Source organism: Sceloporus undulatus, chromosome 2, assembly GCF_019175285.1.
Source record: "Sceloporus undulatus isolate JIND9_A2432 ecotype Alabama chromosome 2, SceUnd_v1.1, whole genome shotgun sequence".
NCBI lineage: Eukaryota > Metazoa > Chordata > Lepidosauria > Squamata > Phrynosomatidae > Sceloporus > Sceloporus undulatus.
In genome coordinates this window covers 128,893,845-128,905,972 of record NC_056523.1, presented here as the reverse complement: position 1 = coordinate 128,905,972, position 12,128 = coordinate 128,893,845, and the positions used below count along the sequence as shown (strand labels likewise).

The window sequence follows — 12,128 nt, the reverse complement described above, 5'->3', positions numbered from 1 at the left end:
GTGACATGATTAGTAAAAGTATTTGTAAGCTGCTGCATTTCTGACTTTATGTACATAATGGTATGATTTTGCTTGATTTTTGCGTTTGTTTGATTTTTGTTTTAACTACAGCCAGCAGTTAATGTCATAACTGCATTGGAAACCACCTTGGGTCCCCACCTTGGGAGAAAGGCAGCATATTAAATGAATAAGTAAATGAGTGGGTGGGGATGTCATTAAGGCATAACCTGGTTAACAAAGCCTCTTACAAAGAAGTTCCTTTTTACAAATTCTTTTGAAACCTAACCAGCCCCTCTCCCTTTTCTCCTTGTCTTTTATCTTGTTGAAGTTTTTTTTTTAAACAGCATGGGCATTGGGAGGATGATGAAGGAGGGCTGAGAAAGCATAGACTGCAGCAAAACCTGATCTAGGAAAGTTTAAAAAGCATAGACATATACATTTCGCCACCTAAATGGAAATAATTTTAAAAAGTGGAGATTTGTAAAAGATCATTTCTGGAGGTACTTTGGTAGAAGCCTACAAGTGGTCTCTAGAAGGTGTAACATGTTTTTACAGCCTGTCCACCCCAACCACAGGCTTGCTATTTGCAGATTTGAGCATCCTAAGACGGCATGTCCCATTGGGCCTAATGTCACTGCATGCACATGGCCACAGCAGTGCAGCTTTGTGCACATGTACAGTACCACCATTAAAAACCATGGGACTTGAGGTCCCATAGTTTTTGTCATCTATGGAGGGAGTCCAGGACTGGGCAGGGGAAAAACCAGATACTAAGGACCAGTTGTATTTTCTGATGAAAGGGTTACATGATCTGGCTGTTTAATTTCACATATGCATATGATAATTTAAGATTTAAAAAGTCACTAAACCTGTTGAATTGCTCTTCTTGTGGTTCAGGAACATGTCCCAATTCTTTCCACATTATATCTGCCTCTGGTACCAAATTTTCTGATGAAGGTGTAACGTCCAGAAGCACATCAGTTTTGTTAACTAAGGGATACCTGTAGTTGCCTTTTCTTCCTATTCCCAAGTCCTTATTTAAAAAGAAAATATGCAGTTTGAGTTTATCATGCTTAAGTTCTCAGAAGCAGATTTATGATGGCAGTAGTGTGAAGAGTTTTTCATTTATGATACCAGGATGATGGAAATAGAGCCCATGCTCTCTATTAGGGAGCCCATGCTGAAATGTTTATTGCTGCCTTTGAAATGCAGCTTATTAGGATGAAAATGTGTCTTGATAAATGAGAACAGAGCTATGCCAGTCCTGGGGATATGTTTAGTATTCCAATAACATAGAGTACATTAAAAAGAAATCACTTCCATTGTCATATTGTGATCAGGAATGCAAAAGTGTTCCAGGGACCACAAAGCTCATAAGGGTTTAATCTTTTAAACACACCCTCCTACCATACTACAGTCTTTCTTGTATTAACTATTAGCAAACAAAAACCAGCCAGTGTCTTTCTCCCAAAGCATTCTTTCTTTTGTTGCATTGATATGACTGACTGTTTCTTTGCTTGGAATGTCTACATGAATGTTCATATGTTGTGTAATGAAGAAGGCAATATTTCCAAAGAAAATGTCTCTGCAGTGTAGTGTCATGTAGTATATGTACTCCATTTAGTTCTGGCTAGCTCACTGTGTCCTTGGATCAGATGTGAAGTTGTTGAGCTCAGAATTGGAGGTGCTAGTAGGCATTGGACACGCGGTTGCTACTCTTTACACCATTGCTTTTGCTCCAAAAAGAGATCTCATACTTGCAAAAAACATGGTGGTTACATGTATAGCCCAAATGTGGAGGTGCTTGTTCAAGCAAATAGAACCTCCAGGTAAATGCTTCATGGCAGCTAGAGCAGCAGTGGCTCTCATGCTGGTGAAGGACACTGACCTATATCTCTTAAGCCTGTACAGCTCTGCTTTTAGGCTACATAGCTATAAAAGATATTTTTTTTCTAGCCATTAGGGTGTCCCTAGTGGAAGCAGAATGGTACTCAACCACTTGCCTTGGGACTCCAAGGGGTTGGTCTCGAGCAACAGTGTGGTAAAGCATCGTGTTCCCTTGAAGCCAGGTCAAGCCATGACACTATGGTCCCCATTCTCCACTTACCTTTGACTTCCTGTCCCCTGGTATTTGTAGAGATACCAATTGCCTTTGCTAGAAGATAGAATATGGTCTTTTCATAGAATCACAGACTCATAGAGCTGGAAGAGACCACAAGGGCTATCCAGTCCAATCTCCTGTCATGCAGGAATCTAAATCAAAGCATCCCTGAGAGATGGCCATCCAGCCTCTGTTTGAAGACCTCTAAAGAAGGAGACTCCACCACACTCTGAGAGAGTTTGTTCCACTGTCAAACAGACTTTACTGTCAGGAAGTTCTTCCTAATGTTGAGGTGGAATCTCTTTTCCTGTAGCTTGCATCCATTGTTCCGTGTTCCAGTCTCTGGAGCAGCAGAAAACAAGTTTGCTCCCTCCTCAATATGATATCCCTTCAAATATTTAAACGGGGCTATCATATCATCTCTTAACCTTCTCTTCTCCGGGCTAAACATCCCCAGTTCCCTAAGTCATTGCTCATAGCGCATGGTTTCCAGACCCTTCACCATTTAGTTGCCTTCCCCTTTAGTTGCACGCTCCAGTTTCTCCACATCTTTTTTGAATTGTGGTACCCAGACCTGGACACAGTATTCCAGGTGAGGCCTGACCAAAGCAGAATAGAGTGGCACTATTACTTCCCTTGATCTAGACACTATACTTCTATTGATGCAGCCTAAAATCGCATTGGCCTTGTTAGCTGCCTCTTCACACTGTTGACTCATGTTCAAGTTGTCGTCTACTTGGATGCCTAGATCCCTTTCACACGTAGTTTCATTCAACCAGGTGTCCCCCATCCTATATCTGTGCATTTCATTTTTCCACCCTAAGCGCAGTACCTTACATTTCTCCGTCTTGAATTTCATTTTGTTAGCCTTGGCCCAGCTTTCCAGTCCATTCAGGTCACTTTGAATCTTGATCCTGTCCTCTGGGGTATTAGCTACTCCTCCCATCTTTACCTGTTCAACATCCAGGTAATGGTACTTCTTTGTTTATTAGCTGCAGTCAATAAATGTCCATATTTGCTTATGGTTTTGTTCATTTCCTGACCAACAGTTGCACTGTTTAATGTGGATGGTACTGAATTACAACTGCCATCAGCCCTATCCAGTATAATGAATTGTGAAGAATGCTGGGGTTTGCAATTCAGCAACAACTGAGGGGCTGCATATTGCCCATACCTGCTGTAGATTATCATAGCTTGAAATTATCATTGTGAATGGTTCTTGCGTTATTTCATTTCTGTGTTTGTCTCTCTTTACTATTGTTTATCTCTGGTTAGATTTTTACTTTTTATTTTTAAGTTAACTGCTTCCATCCAGTTGTATTCACAAGCATACTGAATTGGGCTAACAAAAATGCTTCCAAAATGTATGAAAATGTTTCAAAATAGTCAGAAAGCAAGCAGCCCTCTGACTGACAAGTCTTGCTCAAAATGGAGAGATTTAACAGCTCTGCTTTTGAGAAAGAAAGTGGAAAGTCTTTGAAATTCCTCTTGGAAAAAGCAAGGGATATTATCTGGCATTGGTTTCTCTTTTAGAAAAGTAGCCACAGATTATTATTATTTTTAAAAAAGTAAAGAGCCAGAAATTGAGGTCTAACAATGATAGATGAGGGGAAACACTTATCTCATTTCCTCTCATTTAGTTGGGTTGTGTGTGTGGTTTGGGACCATAAACTCTAGGGACTATTTCATCATAGAGACAATAATCATTTTGGACTGAGAATTCACTACACACTTCTTCTGACAAGGTTTGACATGCAGGAATTCTGAGGGATGTTTCTTCTGCTTCTTATTTCTCCCTTTTCTGTATTCTTTACCAACCAATCAGTAGATATGAAGAAACAAAGAGTTTTTCTTGCCAACTATCATGTGGTGCTTGTGGAAATTCTTAAAGTATGTTATATTTGCACACAGATTTATTTCTGCTTTCAATTTCTGTTAGGTAATTTTAATTTTTAAACATTCATTCAAAGGAAAATAAAAATGTAAAAGCAAACCTATGTAAGGAAGCCATTTATCTTACCTTGCTCTAAAGTTTTTTTTATTAGATCAAAGGGACACATTCTAGTCCTTAGGGCTGGACCACCATCCCTCTCCAGTTTGAGTTATGTAGTGTGCCTAGCATAGTACATAATGTACTACTTTAGCACCACTTTTTGTTATTTATTTTGTGTATTATTTGTGTGTTGGGGTGGGGTAAAATATATGTTTATAATGTGTCCTATGGCTGTTTTGACTATTGAATACCAAGTCAATAGCATTTCAATCAACTGAAAGAAAAAACAGCAGTCTAGGGAAAGTGGCTTAAACAACACCTGCATTTAATAGCAAAAGGCAATAAAAAATATAACAGGAGAAATTGTCTCTGCTTCACTGATGGTCAGGTGTCATCATTTCCATTTCTAGTTCCGCTTGGCATCCATAACTGACACTGAAAATGTGTGTTTGTAGCACATGTTAAATGGTATTACCTGTTCCCTTTTAAATTGGGAGAAACAATGATACACTTACGCCTTACATAGTGCATGTCTCAGATCTGACAAATCCCTTCATACTAAATGGGATGTCCTGGTAAAGTCATAATATTGGCTTTTTAAAAACAACTACTACTAATGGATTACAAATAAGCTGCTTGCTTTTTAATAAATGCATGGACCTGATTCTTCAGGAAAACATGAGGCACTATTTCTTTAAGAACATGTCAACACCCTCTACTTAGCCATGTTTCTAATTAGCTTAGGTTTTCTCTTGTCTTTCAGTGTTTCTGAAATATGTTCAGATGAGTACCCTGAAAAATTTTTCAAGGGTAATACTAGCATAAAATTGCTGCCTTAGAAGCTCAAATGTGATACACAGTTTTTATGATAGGGCGCATGTAGTAAACAGTGATGATGGTGATGATTCCCATGGAAGGAGGTGCTTCTAGAGGAGGGATGGGAAACATTTGGCTCTCCAGATGTTGAGGAACTACTGTTTGCATCATGTGTCACTATTGGTCAGGCTGCCTGGGGCTGATGTGAATTGGACATCAGCAGCATCAGGAAGCCCACAGGTTTCCAAGCCAAAGTGAGAACTGTATAGCAAAAGGCTTGTGGAGGGGTGTGGGAAGCTGCTGTGGGTTACCAAACACTAATTAGTTGCTGTCAGTTGGAATTTCTACTCTTGGATGGTCAGCTGCTCTGTTATCAACCAATTTCAGTCTTCACAGAGACTTCAGAAACTTGATACAGGCTCTGTAGCTTAGTGCTTTGCATACAGAAGCTCTTGGATTCACTTATAGCTAGGAAGGTTTCCCATCTGAATCCATGGTATGCTACTGCCAGCCAGTGTGTAGATGGTTCTGAGCTAGATGTGCTCTGAGAAAGCTCCCCTAGTTCTCTATCTGATGTTGCATGAGCTGCAGAAATGAGTGACATTTTGCATGAGCAGCACTTGTATATTCATCTCTGTCAGCCCTTCTAAAGGTGCTGAAAATTCACCAAGAGAACTCCTCCCTAGATTGGCAGGGCTCTGGCACTTGGAAAGGCCTGTGGTGCAGGAGACAGTGCCCATCATTGAGCTAGCCTTCTGCAGCTTATGTGAGTGAGTGAGTAAAATAGGCCTGAGTGACTGACTCACATCAGAAGTACATTTGGGTCTATATTTGCCATTCACGATTTTGCTTGTTTTCTTTGGAATCTAATTTCAGTCACCATGAAAATGACTATTTCTTATGTTTTGCCGTTCTCCCTTAAGTTTCAGATTTAGTCCTCTTTCTCCTTCTATGTAAGTATGGCTTTCCCTCCAGGTTTCACTCTGAGCTCTTCTCTCCACTCACCATGCCCTTGTATTTCAGCATTCCATCTTTCATACATTTGTTGTGACAGTTTTCACAGAAAAAAAATGAATTAATTCCCCAAGAATACAGTGTCTGCTGATTAATGATTATAGTGAAGAAACTGCAAAGATTAGGAAACCACCAGAAAAAAAAACCTACCAGAACCAATAAGCATATTATAAAGATGTTCTCTCTTTCTCTCTCATGCAAAATGTTGTTGTCTTTTAGTACACAGCAGAATAGTATATACTCACATGTTCCAACATAAGCTACCCAACTGAGGTACAAGTTAAATGTGGCATATGAGGTAGAATCACAGCTTCTAATACTTAAATTGTTTCCTTTGTACCAGAAAATTGCAACCTTAATCAGGTAGGTCTGGTGGAAGAGGTGTTCATCATCTTTACGGTTTGTCATATCTCTCACATGCTTTTGTATCTCTGGTGTGTGCACACACATGTGTGCTCCCAGTTTCTGTTTGCCCCTGGTCAAGTAACCCCTTGAAGATAGAAACATTTAGCCAAAGTGAATGAGTCAAGTGATGCAGTTAATGGTTTTCCAGATCTTGTGTAATTTGGCCATAAAGCTTTAGTCCTTATCTGAGATAGTAAATCTACTGCGGGACTGCTCACTTCACTGTATCAGAGCTTAGAACATTAAAATTACTGTTAACATGTTATCTTTAAATAAAAGGTAAAGGTAAAGGTAGTCCCTTGACATGAATGTCTAGTCGTAACTGGCTGTAGAAGGCGGTGCTCCTCTCTGTTTCTAAACCAAAGAGCCAGTGTTGTCTGATGACTGCTCTGGTGGTCATGTGGCCAGCATGACTGCATCAAATGCTGTTACCTTCTCACTGAGAAGTGGTACCTATCTCTCTATTTGCATTTGCATACTTTCTAACTGCTAGGTTGACAGAAGCTGGGATTTCTATATGGACAAGTTCCTTTTTGGACTTGTTACTGTGTCTCTTGTCAAATGTCGGCTCTCCTGTGTGGAGGAGGCAGGCTGAGCAGCTTAGTGACAGCAGAGCTTCCAGTGACAGGCACAAAGGCTGGCTGGTCAGTTGGCTGGGCCTGCACTTTGCCATTCATTCTACTCCAGCCACAAACTGGTAGGAAGAAGTAGCAGTGTCTCTGAGGGAAGAATTAATGGATGATGTAATAGTTAATGGTTCCATGTTCAGGAATATTGTTATTGTTGTTGTTAGGTTTAAAATCTTGAGTTAAGTCTTGGGGGTCTGTGGCAACAAAATGTATTTAAATGGTGTCCTTGGTAAAGAAAAGATTAAGAACCACTTATTTAAAGTATTAAACAGTCAGTTACAATTAATAAAAATTGCCCTTCCCCCCCCCAAAGAAAAGCCCAAACACATTAACTCCCCAAATCAGAATGAGTGGTGTTTGTCCATATTCCTTGACTGGAAGAAGCAGGTGGATCCCTCCAGGCCCTCTGCTGCTTCTTCTGTTACTTCAACTCCAACTCTTGGAAGAAGCAAGAGTTGTCTTAGCATGCCGCTTATATTTAACTTGAATCAAGGATGTTTTTGGTTAAATTAAATTGTCCATTCCCCAGCCCTCTCAGAACAATTGTTACTGATATATCTATGAAGTTATTGTTGATATATCTCTGAAACAACCACACAGAATGCCAAAACCTATCTGACACTAGTAAGAAATGAAGTCATTCTTTTATAATAGATTCTTATTTCAAAGCATCTAGAATCTGGTTTTTATTTGTGAGATGTAAAATAATCAAAGAAATAATTAGACCTTGTTTTGATTCCTTTCAGGAATGATGGTGGTGATCGTGTTGCTACTGATTGCAATTGTCGTTGTTGCTGTGTGGCCTACAAAGTAATCAGCAAAAAAAGTATTTTGCAGCAAAGTGTTTGCAGCAGTCAGAGGCAAGCACAAGTCCCGCTCGCTCTTGGAGCATTCTACAGACTCAACTGCCTTCAACTCTTTCTGAGGGCAATGGCAAGTTCATGGCATGTGAAGGATTTCATTTCCAAAAAGCTCTGTCCAGTTTGACTTCTTATTTTCAAGAACCCAACTGGAAGGGGACTGATCATCCAGTGAGCATTGGTGGAGAAATGCAGTTAATTCCAAAGAGGTGCTCTCTGACTGCTTTTGAGCGTACAAAATGAAATCTATTAATATCTAGAGCACCTGGTTAAAATATTAGAATTTTCTTTCTAACATGTTTTCTTGGATCTAAAATTTATAACATCTTCAGTCTGAATTTCATGGCACTGGCTCTGGGAGAGATTTTGCACACACTGCAGCTTTGTTTGAAGGGCAGAACTACACAATGTATTTGCAGGCACCCTTCAAAGGTACAGGAAAACCCTGGCAATATTTGCTATGAGAAGTTAAAAATTGCTTTGCTTTTTTCTGTATAGCCAGCAACTAACAGGTATTGGTTGAAAAAGCAGGTGATATTTCTCAGAACATAAAAAAACATAAAAACTGTCACATTATGCTATACTGTCTGAGGTCCTTCCCATATATACACTAACATCTGAGAAGAAAAATGATTAACTCTGTGTACCTAAAGTCCCAAAAATCTGTCTTTTCTGTATGTTCTGAAAGTAAATGAGAGAATAGCAATATGGGGGGAGGGGAATAACCATTTAATGTTAATTCATCTTCAGAAGTTATTTATTTTGCTACCTATGTGCCAACTTGATTGATAGCACAAAACAAGACTGAATAAAAGCCACTTCATTTTAAAATTATTTCATTCTTTGCCATTATATTTTAATTTATTTTGTTTCTTACAGCTCAGGGACATTTAAACCTTGGGGAACTTTAAAGACTTCCTTTGGGTAACTTTGACCCTTGTGGTTAATGATACTTTTAGCCCAGTTCAGGTTTTTGTTGAATACTTGGATTTAGAGAAATGTGCCTCTGTGAGATTAGTAGGTTTCTAAAGAAAACTGTATTAGGACCCATATGCTCATCTTCAAGACAATGCTGAAAGCTGCTGTGCAAATCTTTTTGCTTCAATTTTCAGACCATGTGCCCATGCTGGACTAAATAGTGAAACTAATCAAAAGATGAGAGTTATCCGCTGGAAAGAGAGGGTAAAACAGTGTGCAACAAAAGATCTTCTTGCTCAGACCTCCTAGATGTAAACTATTCTTGGCCACCCCAGCACCTCTGGAAAAACTTGCAGAGGGAAAGCTTGAGTCATGGATCCAGGAAGCTGTTTTCTGTCTTGCCATAGCTTCCTACCATGAGGATGTTGCCTTCCAACAGTCAAAACTAGAAAGGCAAATGGGGTTCTCACACACCGTAATGTAATGTTTATATGAACTAGTAATTGGATTTGTTTTAATATTAAGTTGTTGTCTTGACAGAATGAGAAGTATGAACAAAATGAAAACCACTAAAAATGCATTTTCTGCTGCATAGTTTGTAGCCTCTTATCTCTCGCAGTTTGGTATTTACGCTGCAAGAACTCATGATGCTTTGAAGCACCCTGTCAACCTATGATGATAAGTAATCTATGTTTAGGAAAAATTATTTGTTTCTTCCCAAACAGAAATAGTTTGGTGTAGCCTGTGCAATCTCTCTTAGGCTAAAGATATATGAAATAATTACTGGTATGTTTATTTCAACATGAAGGCAAAAAAGGAACAGATAGATCCCAATGGAATTGGCCATGCAGATCTTTCAAAAATGCATGAAGGCATCAGTTACCACAAGAGCAGCATTTGATACAGTTTAGACTGACAGCCTGATGTTTTCTTACTTCTAATCTAATTAGTGTTTTTAACAAATATTTCCTAACCATAGATAAAATGATTGCAAACATATAGCAGCTTAGCTGTTTTCAATGGAAGCACCTACCATATATACTCAAATATAACTTGACCTCATGTATAAGTCTAGGGCAAGTTTTGGGACCAAAATTATGGATTTTCATATGACCCATGGATAAGTCGAGGGTAAAACTTAGGGACATCTGAGAAATTATCTAAAAGACGAAGCAAAGGAAAACAATGCCAAAGAACTTACACAATTCCAGCAGGCATAACTGTATGTGCTCACGCTAAAGACTGAATGGATGAGAGAGTAGAGGAAGGTCAGTTCTTCCGGGACAGATTACACTCTTGCCTTTCACCAGAGGATGGCTCCTTTTTTGATAAGAGTTAAAGTACAGTACTTACATTGATCCATGGATAAGTTGACTCAGGATTTTTGGTTCAATCTTTTGACTAAAATTTCTAGACTTATACATGAGTACAGTGGTACCTGGGATACGAATTACCCAGCTTACGAATTTTCGGATACGAAAAAATCCCATAGGGATTTATTGTTTCGGCTTACGAAGGTTTTTTCGGGTTACGAAAAAAACCCGGCGCTGTTTTAAATGGAGCCGCGGTGGAGCCGCGGCTTTTTTCTCCATTAGCGCCTATGGCAATTCGGGTTACGAAGGTTTTTCGGGTTACGAAATTAGCCGCGGAACGAATTAATTTCGTAACCCGAGGTACCACTGATATATAGTACAGTGGTACCTCGGGATACGAAAACCCAAGGTACGAAATTTTCGGGATACGAAAAATCCCATTGGAAATCATTGTTCCGGGTACGAATGTATTTCGGGTTACGAAGAAAATTTTTGGTGCTTTTCGGCGCTTTTTCGCACGAAACGTGGCTTTTCCCCATTAGCGCCTATGGCAATTAGGAGGCTTTTCGGGTTACGAAAGCGGCCGCGGAACGAATTACTTTCGTAACCCGAGGCACCACTGTATATTCCCGTGATGGCGAACCTATGGCACGCATGCCACGGGTGGCACGCGTCGCAATTTTTCCAAGCACGGGGCGAGGGAGAAGGCGGAACGGGCACGCCGGCTTCCTCCTCCTCCTCCCCGCGGGGATTCGCCAGGCTGGAGGTGTGATTCAGAGGACACCTCCGGCCTGAGGAAGCCCCGAGGAGAGGAGCAGGGGCCGCTGGCTTCCTCCTCTTCCTCCCCGCAGGCTTCGCCAGGCCAGAGGTGTCCTTCGGAGGAACCCCCCGGCCGGCGAAGGCCCGAGGACAGGAGTAGGGGCCACCAGCTTTCTCCTCCTTCTCGCCACAGGGCATCACCAGGCTGGAGGTGTCCTTCAGAGGACACCTCCGGCCTGGCGAAGCCCCGAGGACAGGAGCAGGGCATGCGGACCCTTTGCTCCTGCCCCCCACGGGCCCTTACTGGTCCCCAGCTGTCTCTGAGAGACACCTGGGGGCCAAGGGAAGGGCAAGAGGAGCAGGCGCGTGCCTGTCACCCCTCCCCCAATTTCCCCCAACTTCCAGCTGTCTCTCATCACTGTATATTCTCTTGAAGGGATCACTTTGTTCCCCATGATGCAACAGAAGAGGCTGGCATAAGATGAGTAGAAGTTTACAAGAGTTTATTTGACAGATGTCTGTTTTTAGTCCTATCAAATGGATTCTGTACAGTTACAGGCTCCTTCTCGTTCAATTGTCATTCCATCCAACAAGAGAAAATGAGGGGAGGGAGAATAAGAAAATCCACAACTCTTTTCCCACATGTCATTAAATATATTCATATATATAACCATAATATATTAGTATGCATTGTAAAGAAACATTGCTCCCAAACTATATGCAATGGTCATAACTAAAAATTTACAATTTGTGATATTAACAGGAACAACCAGAGCACAGTTTTCTTCCCTTATGTAACCAGTGTGTATGTGCATGACAGAGGGGGGGGGGGGGGTTGAGAGAGAGAGAATGGTGGAAGGTTGGCAATTAATAAACTAGTTAAAACTGTCATTAAAACTGGGAATGATTTCTTTGTTCAGTGCTACTTATTAGTGACAATTGTTTTGGCATGTTATCAGCTCCACCAAATAATTCTGGTTGCCATTCTATCCTGTTAATACAGAGCTTGTGATATTTCTCCAGAGAACTTTACCGTTTTTGCATTATACGTTTAGTCTTGACAACCCACTGTTTGGCGTTTCTAGAGCAGGTGCAAGGTACTCGTTTCTGTTGACTCAGTTTCATTCATATATTTGGTGGTGGTGGTGCTTGTTTTCTTATCTGCAAATATATAATTATAGTTTTGTTAGGTTTCAAGAATATGTTTTATCAAGAGAAGTTTCTTGATAAAAATTTGGAAAACTGCAGCTTGCTATCTTGCGTTCTAATCAGTTGGAAACAGCTTATTGTACTGTAGCTTATTGTACTCCTGTCTTCCGC

The 12,128-nt window shown here is 40.5% G+C and overlaps 1 protein-coding gene across 2 annotated transcripts in view; it reads left to right on the top strand.

The window, feature by feature from the left end:
- Window positions 1–12,128, top strand: part of STX8 (syntaxin 8) — a 119,299-nt gene that overhangs the window by 103,438 nt on the left and 3,733 nt on the right. Inside the window, exon 8 of one of the 2 annotated variants that reach the window (XM_042451111.1) lies at window positions 7,705–8,652. The exons of the other annotated variant lie outside the window; for it this stretch is intronic. Within the exon in view, the coding sequence (XP_042307045.1) occupies window positions 7,705–7,772 (68 nt within the window). The 3' untranslated portion in view covers window positions 7,773–8,652. Of the gene's footprint in view, window positions 1–7,704; window positions 8,653–12,128 lie in introns of those variants that run through there. 2 annotated transcript variants of the gene reach the window in all.